Source organism: Leuciscus leuciscus (genome assembly GCF_965113295.1).
Source record: "Leuciscus leuciscus genome assembly, chromosome: 15".
Taxonomy (NCBI): domain Eukaryota; kingdom Metazoa; phylum Chordata; class Actinopteri; order Cypriniformes; family Leuciscidae; genus Leuciscus; species Leuciscus leuciscus.
This window is the reverse complement of record NC_138739.1, coordinates 8,464,091-8,488,454: the sequence shown is the minus strand read 5'-3', so window position 1 is coordinate 8,488,454 and position 24,364 is coordinate 8,464,091. Positions and strand designations below refer to the sequence as shown.

General features: G+C 38.8%; 2 protein-coding genes across 2 annotated transcripts in view; both read right to left on the bottom strand.

Moving 5' to 3' along the window:
- LOC309476053 (uncharacterized protein) overlaps nt 1–16,506 on the bottom strand; it is a 62,994-nt gene extending 46,488 nt beyond the window's left edge. The window contains exons 1-2 of the mRNA XM_082139189.1: nt 16,231–16,506; nt 12,498–12,815 (exon numbers count right to left, since the gene is read on the bottom strand). Coding sequence (XP_081995315.1) covers nt 12,498–12,815; nt 16,231–16,474 — 562 coding nt within the window. The 5' untranslated portion in view covers nt 16,475–16,506. The remainder of the gene's footprint in view (nt 1–12,497; nt 12,816–16,230) is intronic.
- LOC309476229 (CD48 antigen-like) lies at nt 1,021–2,274 on the bottom strand (the record flags this gene model as incomplete). Its single annotated transcript, XM_082139499.1, has 4 exons — nt 1,021–1,122; nt 1,218–1,361; nt 1,429–1,716; nt 1,980–2,274. The coding sequence occupies 4 exons, from the start codon at nt 2,272–2,274 to the stop codon at nt 1,106–1,108; spliced, it is 744 nt and encodes a 247-aa protein (XP_081995625.1). The 3' UTR covers nt 1,021–1,105.
- Nucleotides 16,507–24,364: the final 7,858 nt, after the last annotated feature.

The following is a 24,364-nucleotide window of genomic DNA, read 5'->3' as shown; positions in this document are numbered from 1 at the left end:
TTTGACCGAGGGAGTGAGTCTACTTCATATGCACAATTAAGGCACCTATATTTCCCACAATGCAGTACGACTGTGACATCACCACATATCTCGTCTAATCACCACCACAACAACAAACAACTCTATGATATATGAATTATATATATATTTTTAAAACAACCCAAACACACCTATATACATTTGGATGCTGCATTAAACAAATTATTAAAGGGAAACAAAATGTAAATAATAAATCACCTCCACAGCTGATTCCAAGTGATCAAGGGCTTAGGACGTTCCAGTTCAGCCCATTGCAGTTTCCGCCAATAGTGGACACTCGTGCAACGTGAGCAATGACGTACAACCAAGTGAACGAGACGGAGGGAAGTTAGCGAGTGAAGGGCATGACAATTTTGGACTGGAACGCAGCAAAACCAATCAGACAGAACTAGTTGAGTCAGTGACAGCAGAAACTGAGAAAATAACTCCTGATAACATGTGAGTTCAGGGTGAGCCACTAGATGGAGGTGTTGCTCCTCAGATGAGACCACAGAGACAAATCACACTAGAGATTTAAAGATTTTATCGTTCTCTGTTGGAGGAAATGCATCGATTTGTTGTATTTCACTGTGATCTCAAAGTATATTATAATGTGTCCCAAATCAGTAATTTCTCAGGATAAAGGAGAAGCTGTTTGTTTATTATTGTAGAAAGAAAAAGAAAATTAAAGTGTTGATAATAGTATTATTATAACATTAATTTAAAATATTTTTTAATAATTATAAGTTTATGCGTGGAACAATGTTGAACCAAATTGAAGTGTAATAAAACATGGAGAGACTCTTGAACCTCAGAGTGAGAAACTTTATTGATAAAGGCAAGCAAAATACATACAGAAAATATACAGTAGTAGGCTAGTAAAATGAGATCTGTTTCTCCGTTCACTTTACACTTGTCACTTTTTTGTATTTAAGAGAAGAATATACAAAGCCATTCAAATAGGATTTTAAAAAAATCTGACACTGAAAGAGAGCACAAGCACAAATAATCATCAGTATTTATCATGACAATAACAATAGATGAACAAAAACACACTTAAAGAACCTTTAAAGTTCAGCGTTCTGCTTTAGACTTCAATACTTCCTGAAAAAGATAAACATATAGGGCCATAAATGAATAATTCTAACAAATATGCATACAAAATCAGTTTGTGAGAAATGACATCATCAATCATGTACCTGATGTGTGAATATGTGCTTGATCTCGTTCAGCTCTTCTGGATCTGATCTTATAAACCACAATAATGACAGTAGCCACGCCCACCAGAGCAGAGAGGACCAATAGGATCACAGCTTCAGTAGGACCACAACAGTGGACAGAGTCTGAGGAATAAACACATCAAACTGAGATCAGATCAGTCAATAAACACTAATATCAGTGCTGTCGTACCTGCACATGTGTGACAGAGTGTGTTGATGTCCAGATGTGTGGTCTGGTTGCTGATGGGATTGTTCAGCACACAGCTGTAGGTGTTTTTATCCTGATATTCCACCTCCAGAGGTAGAGAGAGACTGATGCTGAGATCAGACGCACTGATGCTGGACAATACACTGATTCCTTTGTACCAGGAGAGAGTCACATGAGTCACATTCACCACTGATGAACACACCAATGAACATGATGATGATGAAGAACAGTGTGAAGAGTTACTGCTGATGACAGGAACAGGCAGACGAGCTGGAAAACATGAGATAATAAAGATAAATGAGTATGAATATAGATATTTAAGCAGACAAAGATGAAAAATCGAGAGCAACCATCAAAAGTAGAGCATTCAAAACAATTTGAAATAGAAAGTTAAATATAAACCTGGATGCTATAAATGTAAAAAAAAACAGGGCTAAGTAGTCATTTAAAGAATAAAACAACATCTAAATGATAGGACTTTAGAACAGCAAAGCTGTAATAAATAAAACAGGTGAAACTGATATTTAACTCACCATAGACCGTGAGATTGAAAAGAATGACTACATTTCTGAGGATCTTTACTTTATAAAGTCCAGCATGTTCAGTTGTGGTGTTTGTGATGGTCAGAGATCCAGTTTGATTGTCCAGCTTCAGTCTATCTCTGAATCTCCCATCAAGAACATCATCATATACAGTGATTCTGTCGGTCTGTTTATTGATTTCAGCTATTAAAGTGTTTTCAGTTCCAAACATCCATTGAATCCCATCATCACTTATTTTAACAAGACCAGGATTTAGAGTGATAGAATATCCCTCCATCTCTGACATTTCCCTTGTATAAAACACACCTGGAGAACAAACAGAAACAGGTTTTGTCATGGATTAATTATTTCAAAAACTTCATGATGGTTCATTTTTTTTTTTTTTTACATTTTAAATAATTTATATCATAAAACTACAGAAGCCAAACTGAGTGTGGATTAATATTTTTTTTCTGGTGATTAAAAAAACAAACAGGTGAAATTGATATTTAACCTACCAATGACATTAAGAATTAAATATGTCTTCAAATTGTTGATCTGTAGTTGATAACCAAGGAGGTCATGTTCAGGTCTGATGTTTGTGATGGTCAGAGATCCAGTTTGATTGTCCAGCTTCAGTCTATCTCTGAATCTCCCATCACGAACATCATCATATACAGTGATTCTGTTGGCCGTTACATTGATTTCAGCTATTAAAGTGTTTTCATCTCCAAATCTCCACTGAATCACATCATCATCCTTCATTTCAGTAAGATCAGAGTTTAGAGAGACTGAATCTCCCTCAATCACTGATACAAATTTCAGTCCTGTATCACCAACACAGAGAACAAACAGAAACATGGTTGTCACTAATTAAGACTATTAAACAATGGTATGATGGTTAACTAAAGTAAACATTTGAAATTTAAATTTGAAATGACTAAAATCATTAAACCACACAATAAGCACAAAAGCATCAAAATGAAGCTTGAACTAATAATAAAATCTTGTGGGGATTAAAATATAAAACATGTCAATCAAAATATTTGACTTACCAATGACAGTAAGACTGACAATCTTGATCTCACTGTTGATCTGTAGTATATAAAGTCCAGTCTGTTTCATTCTGGTGTCTGTGATGGTCAGAGATCCAGTTTGATTGTCCAGCTTCAGTCTGTCTCTGAATCTCCCATCAAGAACATCATCATATACAGTGATTCTGTCGGCCGTTACATTGATTTCAGCTATTAAAGTGTTTTCATTTCCAAACCTCCACTGAATCACATCATCATCCTTCATTTCAGTAAGATCAGAGTTTAGAGAGACTGAATCTCCCTCAAACACTGACACTGACTCACCAAACACACCTGAAGAACAGAGTTTTTCACAGATTAAAGCTTTAAAATCACTTGATATTGGTTGATAAAGCTTCACTAAAATACTTTTAATCATTAAAATGTGAAATGAATAACATTCTTCAACAGTACAACAACATAGAATGATAAATGAAAGAGAAATAAACAACAGATACTTTTCCTACAACTACAATTAATGCTGTTTGGTATTTGAGCTTCATATTACATTTGATTAAGTCCATCCCTAATAACTGATTGTAGACCAAACATTATCTCACAGTTCAATTATTTCTATATGAGAATAACAGTGAATGTTAATCCTCTCTAAGAAATTTAACCACTAATTTATTACATGGTACCAGAAAGGAAACAACTGAAATCATAAAAACACATTTAAAACTCACCATCCAGATGCCACAAACACAAACACAAACACAACAAAACTAATTTGAGAAACATTTTCTTCATTGGTTCACTGAAAAGCCCAAATGTCTGAAACACTCAGAATGATCTGAAACATGACTGAACTGAGATATTTATCTGATTGTGTGTGAATCCTCCCCCAACCTCAGTTAGTTTCCGCTCACACATCCGTCTCCTTTAACATCACGAAAATCAACAAGCTTTTGCTGATCTTACATTTTCAAATGAATTCTGGCTCTGTATGAAAACTAATAGCAGAAGAGTGAAATATTTGATTAGATATCTGTGTCTTGTCATGGTTGCACTGGTTTCTGCACTCATTCTCAGTGTAAGCACTACATTCGCCTGACTTGGCGATCTGAGAATATTTCTGAGTTTACTATGATGAAGTGTCTTATCTGAGTGTCTTTCTGTGGAATAAACTGTGTCCAGACCTACCTTTGTCTCTCTTTTGTTACAGAAAGCCAGACCGATTAACATGAACACTGTGGGGGTTTTTGCTTCAAGCATGGACCACCGATTGGCTGAGATGGAATCATGGGAAGATATTCTGTTCTCCATCAATCATGGCCACATTATTGAGATGTATGTGGTGGATTTTGTCCGGTACCACCATTTAGTACCCAGGGATGACCAATCTCTCATGGATTTGTTCTGGATTGGATTAGACCAACACCTTTTACAACGGATACCACCAGGCAATCCGACCCTCTCCCTGAGGCAATATCTAGACTGGGTGTTGTGGATTTGTGGCTCTCCCGTTACGGTTGGAGAAGTCAGTGAGATAAAGAATAATGATGCCGCTAAGCAGCTATTCTCCGGTAGCCAATCCCTTCCTATGCATCAGTCCTCGTCATCCAGCACCAAACCGGTAACAACCATCAGAGCCAAGCCACCATCTTGTCAGGACGAGTCAGCCAAGCCCAGTTTGGAGAGATCACCTCCAGTGAGTACTAGGCTTGCTTCTAAACTGGAGGATTTTCCCATCATGTCCATCCGAAGGGCTAGGAGATCAAGATCTAAGTCGGTCCATTTCAAATAAGGAGTCCCTCAGTTTTATGCCAGTCCACGAGTCTGCTTCACTCCATGAATCTTTTCCAGTCCAAAATTATGTTCCTGTCAAGGCCCGCTCCAGCCTCTGTTCTCCATCAAATACCGGCTCAATCCACAGAGCTCAGTCAAGAATCCACTCGGACCCCAGAGATTCAGACTGTCCTGCAGATTTTGCTCCGACCTCAAACCCTCCTGCCTATTGTCTAGAAGTAAACCTGAAGACTTTGGTTAAAATTTTCAGATGTACTCAATTAGTGTTGGAGGTAAACTATCAACCTCAAAAAGGAGAATGCAAAAGGGCCAGAGTTGCCTGTTCCTTATGTAAATTTACAAAGCAGTCAGCACATTACATAATATACACATTGAAGTATTATATATATAATATTGCAGCACATAATAAGCTAAGTACTGAACAAAAACTGTTTTACCCATATTAACTGCAACCTATTTCAAAAGATCTTTTAGAAAGGCATGGTCTCTTTTGAGCCTTTGCCAGTGATACTTGATTTCTTTCAAGACAACATACTCTTCTGTCACTTCTTTCAAGAGCTTCACTTGGTCAAAAACCAAGTGATAACCTGTACAATTGACAAATTGTCAACATCAAATTATGTACTACATATACCAGCATTGTTTCAATACAAGACATACCAATGGACTCGCGCACCTTTCTGTCTTCTTTGGGCACCAGATGTTCCTTCCCCACCCGAAACAAAGGACTTATTCGATTAGCTTGCGTTGATATAAGGACTGGTCTTCCTTCTCTGCTGTAAAACAAGAAAGTCTTGACTTACTCTATGTGCAATTACTATTGTTCTTTAAACATATAAATTAAGACGGTTATAATTCAGTTAATTTACCATATGATTCAGGAGAGAGCATTTGATAAGTAAATTCTGACTGAAATATTCTAGGAACTTTTCCTAGAAAGGGCTGATCACGGCAAGATTCGCTGCGACTCACTAGTAGCTCGTGTGAGGGTTGGCTCTTAAAAGAGCAGTTGAGTTTGATATTGTAGAGATCTTTAAAAAAAGACTAAGTAATCCTGTAAAACAGAAAGGAGGGTAATTTTAATACATTACTTGCAAGTAGTCAGTTTATATATAACTGTGGGATATTTTTGTAAAGAGTGTTGCATAATTAAATGTTGAAAGCATTTTTATGTAATAAGTTCACTGATATGTGGGCATTTCTATAAATAAAAGTATGTCTTTAATAGCAAGCAATAATCATATGAACTTGTTTAAAAAAAACACGATTTACATGCAAACGGGACAGTTATCAGCAGTGTAACTGATCTGATTATGACAAAATAATCGAGTATCTGATGTCATGTGACATGAGAATGTCAGATAAGCTTTTCTACTCAGAGGTAGGATATGAGGTGTGTGTACCATTGGAACATGAACAGACAGGGATCAATTTGTAATCATTTTAATGAATACAATGCAATTAATATAAACTTTCTGACAGTGTGTGGGACATCTGACTACTTTCCAAGAGGGGCGCAACTGATTTACAAATATTGCGATAAATATGTACAGGAATTGAGGCAGTAGCCAATGACAGCACTAGGAGTAAAAGCTGCAGGATTATGTACGAGTACAAATATGTACGAGTATCGTACTATGTTCGTACTGATTGGGCTATGGGTTTTGTGAGAAAAGGTTTAAAGGACAATTCCAGTGAAAAATGAACCTAGGGGTAATTAACACATGGTTACCGAGTCGATCGTTCCCTGGAATGCGTTTTCATGAAAATCGAATATAAAGTGTTTTATCTCTAAAAACAGATTAGCTCATAACACTAGTATATGGGGCACAGAGTAAGTAAAAGTAAATCGCTAGTTAATACCACTAACAAGGCTCAAAATAGCCTCACACTAACACAGTATCATGATGAGGGTCCATACATGCAAACCGAAGCATTGAGAACTTTGTAAGTGTACAGACAGTTTAATAAGAATATACTTTATAAAGACAGTACATTACGCGTTTACATGCAGGAAAACAGTCTCGACTAATCGAGCCACGAACGCCGTGCTAAGTGAGCTGGTCGATAGGAATTACGTTTGTGAAATCTAATGTAGCGTGGCGTTCGTTTGAGGCTTGAGGCTATTTTGTTCTTGAGGCTATCTTGAGGCTATTTTGAGGCTATTTTGAGCCTTGTTAGTGGTATTAACTAGCGATTTACTTTTACTTACTCTGTGCCCCATATACTAGTGTTATGAGCTAATCTGTTTTTAGAGATAAAACACTTTATATTCGATTATCATGAAAACGCATCTCAGGGAACGATCGACTCGGTAACCATGTGTTAATTACCCCTAGGTTCATTTTTCACTGGAATTGTCCTTTAAGAAACAACAAATGCTTGATAAAATGTTTGATTTAGGGTTAAAACTAACACATACATACCATTGCGAATATTTGCCTTTGCAGCTGACCGTCTCTTCCGGTTACTTGTCCTCAAACAATGGGCTGACTGAGTCCGAAAGGCCCTTTTAGTCTTTTCAGCTGAAAAAAAGAGAATAGAAAATATCATTATGTATAATATTTTTAATAATAGTAAAAGAAAAATGACTGATTTACCTTACAAATATTGGATGTTACATTATTAAGCATTAAAATCATGGTAAGTGTTGTGGTTAATATGCATTTACAACAAATATCACTTTAAAACTACCAATACTGAGGTAAAAGCATGGTAAGTTTTGTTTTAACTGTCCTTTACTACACCCATCACAGTAAAACTAATGTTACTGAGGTTTACAGCATGGTAAGTTTTGTGGTGGTTACTGTCCTTTTACCACACCTATCACAGTAAAACTAGGGTTACTTTGATAAAAGCATGGTACGTGTTGTGGTTACTGTGCATTTACAATAAGTTTTACATTAAAACTACCAATAGTCTGGTAAAAGCATGGTAAGTTTTGTGATTACTGTGTTTGTACTACACTTATCACAGTAAAACTAATGTTTGGTGTGAACGCACCATAACAATAACGACAGCACTTACAATACATTATATCAAACATCATTAGATTAGAACAGCGTATTTACCAACGATTTACTACCATATTTACTAACGTTACTTACCAATATCTGGCACACGTGAACTGATGCCAAATATCGCGATGTGTTCGGAATGAGACTTCTTCAGCGCGATTTCCTACTGATAAAATATAATTGTAAACATATCAATAAACAGCAAAGCAATCCAGCTTCCCTGGCAATAAGACCTAAATAATAACATTAAAAGAAATATATAAACCATGATAAGTGAATGTTGATTAAACAGCTTCTCTGCTGCAGCCCGACAACGAATCGTGCTGTGATCACGAAAGCTTCCCATTGAAATACTTTAGTTTTAAAAACGTGCTGACATCACGAAAATAACGAAATAAATGTAAAAAAAAAATCAATAAATTAAATTACGTGACCATATCACGAACTGCCGTGAGGTTGGAATGTCTATCGGACCCCCGCGTCGAAAAACGACGTCAAGGGTACACCTCTTTCGTTGAAACTTGACGCCAGGGGGTCCTTGACCATGCGTCAGACATTTGACTGTGTTGTTGAAATTATATTTGTTGTGAAAAAGAGCAGAAACACAATATTATGTCCAAAATGTAACTCAGTGTTAACTTCTTGTTTGTTGAACTGTTGCAAAAAACAGTATCACATTTGCAATCGTGCTGATGTTCTGGAAAAAAGCACTCTTGCTCGTGAGATATTGCTTAACTCTGTCATATGACACAAGTATAAAAAAGATATGAAAGGTCTTCCAGATTTTATCCTCATATCTTGATTTTTGGGGGAATTCACACTGCATTAAAATAGGGTACATCACGCAGTGAAAGCGTGCACTATTGAAGTGTACGTGCAGGAGTTTATCGTAAAACGCTCCACAAACATTCAGCAGAAGCTGTTTATCCACCCAACAGATCTAACCACATTTCTGTACAGATAAAACATAGGAGAAAACTGTTGCAGCATCCATTTTGACCCCGAAACCAGTGAATAACATTTATAAAGTTTGCCTGCATTGTTGCAACAAAATTCATCAGTGACTGTTAATGAGCAAAACACAGTAACCTGTAATTGATCATTAAGAGAAATTTGCATTTGGTCTTTGGAAAATTTGATGTTTTTTGGCAAATCTGAGCAAAATAACTCTTTTGAAACTCTAGGTGACACACATGTGAGTTTATCCTGGTCTTCTCTTCTGAAGATACTGAGAAGTGTAGAGGCCTGGATCAATGTTTCCTGAAATTCAAGTATGATGAGCTTATACAATCCTCAGAGTTTAGCTGTATACTATGATGGCTATATAACTGTAACAAAGGCTTGGAAAAAATACACTTTAGTCAACATTTTAGTGAACCAACATCTCTAACACATTTTCATGTGTTCATTTAATCAAATAGGAAAACAAAATCTGCGTTAGTGTTTCAATGACTTTCCAAAAGAGGAAATAATATACATATACAGCAATATAGTAATTTTAACATAAAACATGGAGAGACTCTTGAACCTCAGAGAGAGAAAACTTTATTGATAAACACAAGCAGACACATATGGAGGATAAAGCATGTTATACTAAATATTTAAAACAGTCTTGGGAAATCTACAGTATTTATCATCTAGGATCACAATGAACTCAAAGATCACTTAGAGGAAATATAAATGACAAAACAAAACAACAAATCAGATTATATTTATTATATTATTATATCTGAAACCGTAATAGTGTAAAGCCAGATGCAGTTGTTGTGAGATCAGATCATCATTTGTGAGAAACAGAATCACAGAGTTTGATGATTGTTCTGTGGTGAAACACGTGTAAATCACCTCCGTCATCTCAGATTCCTGTAACAAAAACACACAGAGTCAAAGGAGAAAACAGTGAGTATCATGGGATATGAGTCAGTGAGTGTTATGGGATATGAGTCAGTGAGTGTTATGGGATATGAGTCGTGAGTATTATGGGATATGAGTCGGTGAGTATTATGGGATAAGAGTCAGTGAGTATTATGGGATATGAGTCAGAGAGTATTATGGGATATGAGTCAGTGAGTATTATGGGATATGAGTCGTGAGTATTATGGGATAAAAGTCAGTGAGTATTTTGGGATATGAGTCAGTGAGTATTTTGGGACATGAGTCAGTGAATATTATGGGATATGAGTCTGAGTATTTTGGGATATGATTCAGTGAGTATTATGGGATATGAGTTGGTGAGTATTATGGGATATGAGTCAGTGAGTATTTTGGGATATGAGTCGGTGAGTATTTTGGGATATAAGTCAGTGAGAGTATTATGGGATAAAAGTCAGTGAGTATTTTGGTATATGACTTGTGAGTATTATGGGATATGAGTCAGAGAGTATTATGGGATATGAGTCAGTGAATATTATGGGATATGAGTCTGTGAGTATTATGGGATATGAGTCGTGAGTATTATGGAATAAAAGTCAGTGAGTATTTTGGGATATGAATCAGCGAGTATTATGGGATATGTGTCAGTGAGTATTATGGGATATGAGTGGGTGAGTATTATGGGATATGAGTCAGTGAGTTTTATGGGATATGAGTCGGTGAGTATTATGGGATATGAGTCGGTGAGTATTATGGGATGGAGTCAGTGAGTATTATGGGATATAAGTCAGTGAGTATTATGGGATATGAGTTAGTGAGTATTATGGGATATTAATCAGTGAGTATTTTGGGATATGAGTCAGTGAGTATTATGGGATATGAGCTAGTGAGTATTTTGGGATATAAATCAGTGAGTATTTTGGGATACGAGTCAGTATTATGGGATATGATTCTTGCACTGAATGATTGTTTTGTATTTGTGAGACCTATAATGGAGTCTCTGTGTCTTTTACTTTTGTTATGAAATTCTAAAACTCAAGATCAACAAGTCACAACAGAAACAAAATTGTGTTAAAATGGCATTAATCATTGCATCTCATATTAAATAAAAATCTAATTTCCTCATGAAGTTGGTCTGAGTTCCACACAACATCAAACACAGAAAAAACTTTTACTTCAGACGAGAATCATGTCACACTGAAACTAATGCTGTTGCTGTTTGAGCTTCAGTGTTTTATAGAACCAACATTTAGAGAGACCAACAATGAACCTGTCATAGAATGAACAGTTCAAATTGATTATAAATCAGGTCAAAATTATATATGGACGCTGGTTTATTCATGGGTTCATGAGTTCCTTGTTGAAACATTGAAATTCTGAATCATTTACAAACAGTTATGGCGTGTAATGAACCATCGTTTACTAAAATCATGTGACTTTAGAAGTTTGATACATGCTCCAAATCACAGGTTCAAAACAAATAATTCACAAAGTTTCAAAGCTTCACAAAGACTGTTTAGAAAGCGCTCGTCACTACTGGAAGGATTATGTGATTGATTATGAGTGCTTAAAATGGCCGACTCCCTTATCAGTGCTTACATCTGCGTCTCGTCATCGTGGCCGTACAAAAATGATCAGACAAAACAATGCTGTCTACCCGTGTGCTTCATCGCACATGACCAGACCCCATCTAGAGGCCACTTCACTGCTTAAAGATTCTCCAAATAACTAAACCACACCCACTATAGACCTTATTCAGAGCAGCGCCATGACAGGTATGGAAGCTTTTCAATGGCATCCGCTGTAAAAAGCTGTCTGGAGTTTTTTGTCTACTGAAACTTCTTGGAAAGATATTTTTGCAGTATTTCATTAGCAGAACAATCCAAAAACACATTAAATAACAGTACAACCCACTGAAGAGATGTCAAGATTATGTCTATCCCTCAGCCTCACTTTCATTCCCATTAAAAATCAAAGATGGCACTGATGTGAATAAGGTCTACAGATCAGCACATATGAATCAAGAGAGCGCAAGTCTGTGGTGTGATATGAGAGAAAGTCGCACCTAAACCGAATGTGTGGTCTGAAATACAGCGTTGCTATGGACGACGACTTTTATCAGAAAATATGTGAATGCAGCGACTGACCAATCAGAATAATATATTCCATAAATAAATGCTAATATCAGTGCTGTGGTACCTGCACATGTGTGACAGAGTGTGTTGTATGTATACCCAATAACTACATCAAAAAAGAGCACTGAACATTCCAAATCCCATATGTGGGACCGTATCACTCAAAAGGTTTACTCACTCTGGACAATGAGCCTGAAACTCTTGATCTCACTGTTGATCTGTAGTTTATAATATCCACCATGTTCAGTTGTGGTGTTTGTGATGGTCAGAGATCCAGTTTGATCGTCCAGCTTCAGTCTGTCTCTGAATCTCCCATCAAGAACATCATCATATACAGTGATTCTGTCGGCCCGTTTATTGATTTCTGCTATTAAAGTGTTTTCATCTCCAAACCTCCACTGGATCACATCATCATCCTTCATTTCAGTAAGACCAGAGTTTAGAGAGACTGAATCTCCCTTAATCACTGATATTTTAACTGTATCATCAAACACACAGAAAAATAAAAAATAAAAAATAAAAACTGAAACAGGTTTTGTCACAAATGGTTTATTACATTAAATATCTTACATTTAAAATAAACAATATCCTAAAACAACAAAAATAATCAAAATGGTGTATGAATTAATTTCACATTTGTCATAAAAAAACAGGTGTAAATGTTTTTTGTTTTTTTTTACTTACCAATGACATTGAGATAGAAATCAATCCTCATAGAGTTGATCTGTCGTTTATAATATCCAGCATGTTCATTTGTGGTGTTTGTGATGGTCAGAGATCCAGTTTGATTGTCCAGCTTCAGTCTGTCTCTGAATCTCCCATCAAGAACATCATCATATACAGTGATTCTGTCGGCCCGTTTATTGATTTCAGCTATTAAAGTGTTTTTAAACCTCCACTGAATCACATCATCATCCTTCATTTCAGTAAGATCAGAGTTTAGAGAGACTGGATCTCCCTCATTCACTGACACTGCCCTTTTTCCATGAACACCAAACACACCTGAAGTACAAACACAACACGATTCTTCTGTTTAAATGATATACTTTTTGTCACGGTTCATGAATTCACTGTCTCCTTTCTCTTGCATTGTATTTGTGATTGTGGGCGGGGCGGGGTCGCTGATCGCTGCAGCTGATCAGTGACCCCTATTTAGTCCCTCTGTTTTCACTCTTTGTCAGAGCGTTGTGGTGTTTTCCCGGTGTGTGATCCTGTTCCTGTTCCCGTGCCTGTTCGTTTGGATTGTGGATTTGCTTTGTGTCTTCGTGTTCATCATCTGTCTGGATCCCACTAAACATTGGACGTCGGATAGACGTGCAGATCATGTCTATATTGGGTCCGTCGGTCCATGACCAATTCTGGACATCTATTCGACGTCCAAACTAGGTCCACTATTTGGACGTCCAACCATGACCCAACTTGGACGTCATATTTACGTTCAACATTGGACCTTTGAACTGGGTAATTTTTTTCGACGTCCAAACTAGGTCCACTATTTGGACGTCCAACCATGACCCAACTTGGACGTCATATTTACGTTCAACATTGGACCTGAACTGGGTAATTTTTTTGGACGTCATTTGGACGTCTATGACAGGTGCAGGAAATTTACATGATTATTAATATTTTTTTAATTTACAAATGAAGATCTCTTTTCCAAAACGCAAGTTTGTCATGTCATTTTGCTGTGTACTGAACCTATTCACTGCTCCATCCACGTTTCCAAATCGCTATATTTAAAATGTACTGCAAGATGCAGTTTCTTTCCAAACCGCGATAAGCGCCGAACCTATTTTTAGCCTAAATTATCAACAATTGTGTTGTTTGATTTAATAATCATTGTTCAACATGTTTAGACTGATAACTGGAAACGCATACAAAAGTCTGATGCTGTAGCTCAAACAGTAGAGCATTGGCGCTTGGAACATAAGATCACGAGTTCGATTCCCAGGTAAAACAAGAAGTGTGTGTGTGTGTGTGTGTGTGTGTGTGTGTGTGTGTGTGTGTGTGTGTGTGTGTGTGTGTGTGTGTGTGTGTGTGTGTGTGTGTGTGTGTCTGTGTGTGTGTCTGTGTGTGTGTCTGTGTGTGTGTCTGTGTGTGTGTCTGTGTGTGTGTGTGTGTGTGTGTGTGTGTGTGTGTGTGTATGTGTATGTAAAGCCACTGTTTTGTTTGAGAGCACTGAGCGCGATTATTGTTTGAAAAAGACATATCTAATAAAACACACAATCCACAGCAAGCCGACCCCGTCTCCTTCCTTCTTCCCACAAACAAACTTTTGTGGACGGACGTCAACATTAGACGTGCGGAAGACGTCGAAAAAAGACGTCGCCTGGCGTTACAAAACAACCCCTTCAATGGACCAAATTTGGACGTCCAAAAATTACATGAAAATTACGTCACTACGACGTCACATTGCGCAGTGGGATTCCCTCACTTTTGCACTGATTCACCGCACACTGCCACCGAGGATTACTGCACTGGATCACCGAGCACACCACCTGTTGCCTGCCGAGGTCCCTGCGTCACCGTCCATCTATGTTTGTGTCCGCCTGACCTGCATCTATCTTATCTGGCTTAATAAAGCATTTTTTACTTGCATTTGCATCCTGCCTCGTGATTGTTACACTTTTAAATAACTTTATGATGGATTACTAAACACTTTGAAATTTACATTTGAAATACATTTCCAAACTACTAAACCGATTAATAATTGTATCTTTGAGATGATTTTGAATAAAACTCATTTACTGATAAAGTTGGACTGATCCACACAACATCAAACACTGAAAACACTTTTACTTCAGACGAGAATCACATCACACATGGGGCTGTTTACACCTGGCCACTTCATGCGTTTTCTCAGATGGGATAGCTATCCGATCGTGAAAAGACCAGGTGTAAATGCCCTCCGAAACACATTCAAGACGGATTTGAATCCAATCGCTCAAACCACTTCAGGAGGAGGTCTGGGCCGCATTCCTGACGAAACTGGACAAGTGTAAATGCATCTGGTTGTTGAAACCACATATGTAAATTTTACTCCTCCCAAAAATGCTACAAAAATAAACGTGTGAGAGTGTGTTATAGCCAGATATGACGACGCTACTGGAACACGCATCACCGCAGATGAGCAGCTGAGCATCTATTCATTAAGCCTAAGTGCAAACTATCGCAAATCAAAGTGAAAGTAGGCTAAGTAGCAGACGCTTAACACACAATCATCATCATTAAAAGTAAAGAAACGAAATGATCTTACCAGGACTGTTGCCGCTCTCTCTTATTGCGGTCTTTGATTTTGAAATTTTAGCTGATGATCAATAAAATGCAGCTTATATCTGTTGCTTTCGGTGACGTGCACTCCATTAAATCTGCATATAGCACGGGAATTGAAGATCGGATATAAATCCGTTTTGCAAAAACACATTTATGTGACCAGGTGTAAATGGAATCGTTTTTGTCAGGGTTCTGCCCTGACAGCGTTGTCTGTGTTGTCTCTGTTTAATGTATCCATGTTTATGTTGTGCTTAAACACATGGCTGTGTCTTTGTTTGTGTTTGCCATGTGCTCCTCTGTCCCTTCCTCCTTGTTTCCCGTTACCACGCCCCCTTGTTTAGTTGAGTCCTTGTTTGAGTGTTAGCACCTGTCTCCTCGTCAAGTCCTTGTTTGTCTGAGTGTGCTCACCTGTTCCTCATGTTCTTAGCTCTCTTTATATGTTCACTCTGCCCCTCTTGTGTTTGCCAGTTTGTTAAATGTTGTACCTCTGAGTACTACTGCGTCTCGGTATCGTTTCTCTTAAGTCTTTAGTGTTTTGTTGTAAAAGTTTGTTAGTACTCTGGTTACTGCCATTGGCTCTGTCTATCTTGTTCCCTGTTCCAGTCCTGTCCAAGTCCTGTCCAGCAAGCAGCCCTGTTCTGAGCCTGAGATACCTGAGCACCAAGCTGTAAGAAGTTCCTGTCTGGCTTTAGCTGGTTATCTCTGGTCTCACTCTAATCTGCCATATCTACACTCCAGCCTATGCTATCAAACATTGCATACCTTTAAAAATCATGATGATTACTATAAACTACTATTACTAATAGAGTTTAGAGTGACTGAAATAAACAATATCATAAAAAAAAGGAGTTTAATTTAATTTTGTCATTAAAAACAGGTAGTAGTCTATAGTCTATTTAACCCTTTCACGTGTGATTCTGACTGGGTCAGTTTTTTCAAAGCGATATTTATTTTAAAACGTTTCCCCATTATTGTTTCCATGGCGAACCGTCATGATCTTGATTTAAAATGTGAGATGGCGCCGCCATGTTTGTTTGCGCTGCAGTTCAAATTGTCTGAAGAGTTTGAATCTGACAGTTATGTGACATCACTGAACATTCCAAATCCCAAATGTGGGACTGTATCACTCAAAAGGTTTACTCACCGTAGACAAAGAGCCTGAACCTCTTGATCTCACTATTGATCTGTAGTTTATAATCTCCAGCATGTTCAGTTCTGGTGTTTGTGATGGTCAGAGATCCAGTTTGATTGTCCAGCTTCAGTCTGTCTCTGAATCTCCCATCAAGAACATCATCATATACAGTGATTCTGTCGGCCCGTTTATTGATTTCAGCTATTAAAGTGTTTTCAGTTCCAAACCTCCACAGAATCAGATCATCATCGTTCATTTCAGTAAGATCAGAGTTTAGAGAGACTGAATCTCCCTCCTTCACTGACACAAACTCACCAAACACTCCTGAAGAACAGAGTTTTTCACATATTAAAGCTTTAAAATCACTTGATGTTGATTTGATGAAACTTCACTAAAAGTAGTAATAATAGTAATAGTTAAACAGTTTTATATAATCAATAACTGCATTAGATTTAATCTCAAATAAGAGTGTTTTCTCTCAGCAAAATCACACATTAATTGTTTCTATACGAGAATAACAGTGAATGTTAATCCTTTCTGACTAATTTAACCAGTAATTTATCACATCAGAACAGAAACAACTGAAACCAGAAAAACACATTTAAAACTCACCATCCAGACGCCACAAACACAAACAGAGCAAAACTAATTTGAGAAACATTTTCTTCATCGGTTCACTGAAAAGCCCACGATAGTAACTCTTAATGTCTGAAACACTCAGATTGCACTGAAAGACTGAACTGAGATATTTATCTGGTTGTGTAACCTCTCACACAGTTTACACTCGCACGTCCATCCTCTTTAACATCACGAAAATCAACAAGCTTTTGCTGATCTTACATTTTCAAATGAATTCTGGCCCTGAATGAAAACTCAAAACCAGGAACAGGCAAAGTTCAGGCGATCAGCAAACAGCTTCTCTGAATCAAGGCAAAACACACAAGCAGTGAACAAAGTTTAAGTCCAAACCAGTGTAAATCCAGCAGAAATAAACAGGCTTGATAATGTATCTCCGTCCATACTAGTGTTTTCAAGTGTTTTCTAAAATGCTTAAATCATCTTTGCATGTGTAAATCATAATACGAGCTCACTGAGACTATCTGGTACCAAGGTCACTCTCAAAATCATCATCCCATGTTTGGTTCAATGCGCACACTGTAAAAATGAATACGCTATATCTAATCAATAAAATTGTGGCAACAGATTACAAGCAATATTATTAATTAGATTTAACAAATTAGAATTGAGTAATAATTAATCAAATTCATTTCTTAAAAGGTAACCATTTAAAATGAGTAAAATATACAACAATTTTTTTTTAAAAATTTTTTTTTTATTGCCAACATTGAAGACACCTGATGTTAACAAGCAGAATCACTGAAGGAGAAAAACTGGATTTAGATTTAGTTGGGCTCTTGACCCTTAAATTGTTGACTTCAGTTTTTGCTTGGCTGCTGTACCTGAGTTATAACAGCCAGATGAACAAAGAGAAAAGGTGATTTGATGGTGTTGGTTGTGTTTTAACATAATCATTATTTCACAATCATTTGACCTGAATCTCTGAACTCATATAGATCCCAATTTACTTAGGGACCTAATTTACCAATTTAGGTTTTTAATTATAACAGCACTGTTCTTGCATAGCATAATATTTTGAACTTTTACAATGTAATCCAAAGATTTCTTAAACATGTCTCATATACAAAAAAGATTTTTTGTTTTGTTTTGATTTAGTTTTTAGACACACAGATATCAATAATCAGCCTGTGAATCTCAACAATGGTGACAATTATAAAGCATGTTGCAGTGCAGTGCCACCAATCAAAACTCATTCATGCCTCCCATCATACATTGCTGCATGAATAAATAATGAGCTTATGATCAGAGGTGATCTGTTTGTCACCATTGCTGAGATACATACGCAAATTCTTGATGTCTGTGTGTGACAGGTTTGTGTGCATTTTATTTTAAATACATAAAATCATTACTGTTCTGTAAATCATTTAATTTTATGCTAAGAATACAGAGATGCAACCTAAACAAGTGTTGCATCAGTCTTTTGCATCCTTGCATAAAATAAATGATTTTATTCTGAAAGATATTAAATATAAATACTTTGAATGATAAAATATGTCCTCAGAACTGTTCAGTGTTAGTTTATGGGCAGGTTATGGAGTCAGTCACAGCATCAGAAGTTAGCGGTTCCTGCGTAACATAATATCATGCAAATGGCGTTAACAAGTTATCATGCAAACCATTGGTTGTGTGGAGTATTTTTCAAAAGTTCAGAGGATTAAAGTTAATATGTAAACACTAATTCATGTATGGTAAAATTACCCCAACATGTGTTCTGTCCTAATATTTACCCATTCCTTGGGATAAAAAAACAAGCCAAATTGGGTTGTTTTTAACCCTGTGTTTTTAGTGTAAAAGCTCTAAATGTAAAAAGTAGGCTAACTGTTGTGAATCATCAGACTTAGTCACAGGGCTCTCAAGTTTTGAACTGAGTTCAGAGTGAGATTTTGGCGGTGGTCTTAAGACTGTGAAAATAAGTTTATTAATATTTTTTTTGAAGATTAACATAGTGACAACCATCAGTTAAAGCAGTGGTTCTCAACCTCTCCTGCAGGGACCCCCTGACAGGCCATGTTTCTGTTTTAACCCTGAAATGGCACACCTGATTCAATTAATGAATAGTTATTAGAGTAGGAAGAGTAGGAATTAGTAAATTAATCAATTAGTCAACTACTCATTAAGCCTTTAATTAATTGAATCAGGTGTGCCATTTCAGGGTTAAAACAGAAACATGGCCTGTCAGGGGGTCCCTGCAGGAGAGGTTGAGAACCACTGAGGGCGCTTTCACACTGGCAGTTTAGTGCGGACCAGGGCACGATTCGCATGAAAAATCGCTAATGTGAACGCTGTCATCGGACCCGGGTGCGCACTAGAGTACCGAACCCGAGACTACCTGGAGGAGGTGGTCTGAGCTCGGTTGCTCCCGAACCGTGGTGCGGTTCGCGTTAATGTGCAAGCAACACGGACTCGGGTGCGCGCTTGTTCAGGAAGTATAGTATCCCGCGCATGCGTATCACTGTCGATATCATTGTTTGATTGCGTTTGCGATGACGTAAGATCACTGCAAACGCACCTGGGTTCGATACAACTAATTGAGTGTGAAACCAGACCAACGCTGCGGGGGGCGCCGGGAACGAGCGCACTCGGGTTCGGACCGCAGCAAACGAACCCAGTGGAAAAACGCCCTAAGTTAAAGGGTTAGTTCACCCAAAAATGAAAATTATGTCATTAATGACTCACCCTCATGTCGTTCCAAGCTCATAAGACCTCCGTTCATATTCGGAACACAGTTTAAGATATTTTAGATTTGAATTTTTTTTAAATGAAAATTGCTGCAAATGGATCTCTCAGACTCTGATGATTCACAACAGAAAACTTTGCCACGACCGGATCCAGCAGCTGTGTCTTCCTTGACTGCCGCTTATACAGCTCAGGCAGGTTCAGCTCAAAGCTCACCATCATCAGTTGACTCGACTCACCACATTGACGGAGGAGCTGGTCAAAGCAGTCCGAACTCTTCAATCGCCCATGCCAGAGCCATCACTCCCGCAACCAAACCCCGCTCGACCGGTAGAGACCACGCCCTCCACGAGCCCCTGTCTCGCACTGCCAGAGAAATTTGACGGAGATCCAAGTAAATGTAGAGGATTTATTCTTCAATGCTCCTTATTCATCGCTCAGCAACCAACACTGTATACCACCGAGGCTGGTAAGATTTCCTTTGTATGCTCACTCACTGGGAGGGCGTTGGATTGGATAACGGCTGTGTGGAGGGAGGATAGCACTGCTTTTCCATCATTTGAGATGTTTCTACGGCACTTTCGTGAAGTATTTGAACACTCCAAGAAGGGTAAGAGTGCAGGCGATCGCCTGCTTGAACAGACGCAGGGCAAATTAACCGCTGCTGAATATGCACTCAGTTTTCGTAAAATTATAATAATAATATTAGATTATATAACTCACGAACTTCAGTCTGAACTAGCCTGTCGGGATGAAGGCCGAAACTTGGATGAATTCATCAACCTAACGATTCAGATCGACAATCTCCTACGAATTCGCCGAGCAAGTCATCGCACTGTTCAAGCCCCCAGGCACGTACCGATTCCTCGTCCCTCGACTCCGAACCAATGCAACTTAACACGCACCATATGTCAGCTGATGAACTTGAGCGACGTATGACACAACGTCTGTGCATGTACTGCGGGGAGGCGGGTCATCTTCGCATCGCTTGCCCTTCCCGATCACGTTCAGCTGCACCGAGGCCGGTGAGCTTAACCTCTGACTCATTGTACTCTAATACATGCGTGTCTGTATCCATCCTAATCACACTTAATGACCGTCAATTCTCTACCTGTGCTCTAGTTGATTCTGGGGCTACAGGAAACTTCATATCCAAGGACTTTGCTCTATCACACGACATAACACTAATACAATGTATCTCCCCTCTCACAGTCGAAGCCATCGACAGACGGCCACTAGGCTCAGGCAAAGTGACCCACATCACTCAGGAGCTCCATCTGCGAACTGGAGCCCTTCACGGTGAGATTATTCAGTTTTATGTTCTTAACACCTCCCATGTCCCAGTCATTCTAGGCCTGCCGTGGCTCCGCAAACATGACCCACTCATTGGGTGGAGAACCAACCAAATTTCCCACTGGAGTGAAGCCTGTTACACTAAGTGCCTCAACCACGTCTCCCCATTGTCTGTTCGAGCAGTGACCGCACCCCCCAAGCAAACCAGTTCAGATAATCTACCACGTGAGTACCATGATCTATTGGAGGCCTTTAGTAAGTAAGTAAAAGCCTCAACCCTTCCACCTCATCGCGCCAGCAACTGCGCTATAGACCCCTTCACGGTCAACGTCACAGGAAAATTCTAAGTTCGCAGTGCGCATGTCGGGGTCAGAAAGTTCATTCCATCCCATTGAATTGTGTGTTAACCAGAGAATTTCTCGTCAAGAAAAAATGCCTACTTGTTGCGTCGTGGACTGTGAAAATCACACCAGTTGTGGAGTCAAGTTTTTCAGAGTTCCTGCAGGATCTCATCCGTTTAAAAAAAAAAATAGACGACATCTGTTCAGATCTATTTTTTTTTACAGTCTATGGTTCAGATAGATACTGCTATCTGCTAAGTAGCATGACACAGGTCACAATTAATGCCAGATATCGAACTTCACCTAACTATTAAACCAGTCTACAGTTTACAGAAAACATTTGTTTACTTACCAGGGCTTAACTATACCGTTGTTGTCACAATAACTGTCAATAACACAATGACACTACAAACACGAGCATCTTTGATTGTAGCATTGTCCCAGTCTGCCCGTTTATTATATATATATATATATATATATATATATATATATATATATATATATATAAAAATACACATACTTAACAGTGTTAAATTTGAAAAAATACTGTTCGACAGAACTGCTTGCTTGTTACCACAGTTATCTGCGTGCTTCCTTGGCGATGAAGTTCCACATTTGCAGCTATCCAACACGAAAATGCATGCAGCAAATAAGCCGTTCACATTTTCTTCAGATAACTCCAAATTTCTCGCACACACTGGACTTGATTTTTGATGACTGTCGACAACTTTAAAATCTCCACTAGCTATCCTTCAACTCCTCAGCATCCATCTCGACGACTGCAAGCAGATCGTGCGAGCGCGCGGTTATGATGCATTTTTAAGTGAAAGATACTGGGAGGGCGTGGCGCGTGGGCAAATAAACTGATGTGGATTTTGAATATTTTTATCAACTTGAAATACAGGCATATTTTTGTAGACGTGTTCCTAAAAATATGAATATATTTTTACGTTTGCATGTGATTGTTTTAAACCCGTGTTTAGACCCGTGTTTCCCCCGTGTCCGACCCGACACAGTTGGATATTTTTCACCCGTTTGAGCAAAATTTGAACCGAACCCGTGCAGGACTCTAATCAGGCAGACAATCGCCATTAGCTAAAACAAGTTTATTATGGTTCTGTTCCCGTTCATGTGATGGCAACAGTGCATACCTTTGACACAATATGCCGGTCTATTAGCCGCACCATTTTTCTGACCCCATGCTGCGCGCGCACCCAACCTAGACGTTCAATGTTTACAAACATTGAAGGGGTCTATTGGCCTCCTGCCTGGCTCCGCGCCTCCCAAGGGCCGAATATTCCCTCTTTCCCAACCCTAGTCCGATTCCATGAAGAAATATATAGAAGAGGAACTAGCCAAGGGTTTCATTCGGCCCTCCACCTTTCCGGCATCCGCCGGCTTCTTCTTTGTACAGAAGAAAGACGGGGGTCTCCGGCCGTGCATTGACTACGGGCTCTTAATAACATCACCGTTAAGTTCCGCTACCCACTTCCGTTGGTTCCATCCGCTCTAGAGTTGCTACATACAGCTAAATATTACACCAAATTAGACTTGCGCTGTGCATACAACCTCATTCGCATCAGAGAAGGGGACGAGTGGAAGACCGCTTTCTCAACCAATACAGGGCACTACGAATACCTGGTTATGCCTTTTGGCCTGGCAAACAGTCCTTTCATCTTACAATCCTTCATCAACGACGTGTTCAGAGACATGCTCCACAAGACGGTCACTGTCTATATCGACGACATTCTAATCTATTCGGACACGCTGGCCGATCATGTGCAACACGTTCGAGCGGTCCTTCAAAGGCTCATCCAGCACCAACTGTATGCCAAAATTGAAAAGTGTGAGTTCCACCAGACGTCCACCAATTTCCTGGGGTACGTAATCAGCCCAGATGGAGTCGCCATGGATGAGGGAAAGGTTAGAGCAGTCCTAGAGTGGCCACAACCCACCACTCAAAAAGAACTCCAGCGCTTCCTCGGGTTTGCCAACTTTTATCACCGCTTTATAAGAAACTTCAGTTCAGTGGCAAACCCCCTCACGTCCCTGGTTAAGAAGGGCTCGCATCGTCTTCCTTGGAATGAATCTGCAACCCAAGCTTTTAACCAACTCAAGCAGCGCTTCACCTCGGCACCCATCCTTTCCCATCGGATCCGGAAATACCCTCTGTGGTTAAAGTAGACGCATCCAGTACTGGGATAGGCGCCAACCTCTCGCAACGGCAGGGTTCTCCACCTAAGTTATGCCCCTGTGCATTCTACTCACGTAAACTCAATGCTGCTGAGAGAAACTATGATGTAGGGGATAGGGAGCTTCTAGCTATGAAAGCAGCTTTCGAAGAGTGGCGACATTGGCTAGAAGGAGATCTACATCCCCTTTACTGTACTAAGAATCTAGAATACTTGCGCACCGCCAAGAGATTGAACCCCAGACAGGCTCGGTGGTCACTGTTCTTCAGTCGGTTCCATTTCTCCGTAACCTATCGCCCAGGGTCCCAGAATGATAAAGCAGATGCTCTATCGAGACAACATGACCTCGACCTGACACCAGTAGATCCCGAATCTATTCTGACCCCTGACATCATCATTGCCCCTGTCCGGTGGGACATTGAGACAGAGATTGAACAGATTAACTCCCAGTCTGAGATTCTTTCTGCCTGTCCTCCTAAAGTCTTTGTCCCTGAGATCAGGTCCTCCGGAATCAGGTCCTAGAACAAGTCCACTCTCTTCCTAGCTCAGGGCATCCGGGGATCACCGCCACCATTCACCTCCTGCAAAATCAGTCAAGTGTGACTTGCGCTTTCTTCCTTTGTCCCCTTGTTTACCCCTGACGTGTATGGTTATATGTACTTATGTATGTAAATGATGTTTTGTTGTTATTAAAATGCATAAAAAATTAAAAAACAAGTATCATAAGATCCTTGACGTAATAATAAACAAGAAAAATATATCTGATGCTGCATGTGATCTGTAACACAAACTTTTTATATAAATAAATAACACTGTATTGTATATTTTTCTTGCAGTAAATCTGCCACTAGAAAAATGTAACAGAATTACTTTTATGAGTTAATACAACTGAAAAAAAATAAAATAATAATAAATATATATATATATATATATATATATATATATATATATATATATATATATATATATATATATTAGCTGTATTTGTTGGTTATACCGGAATAT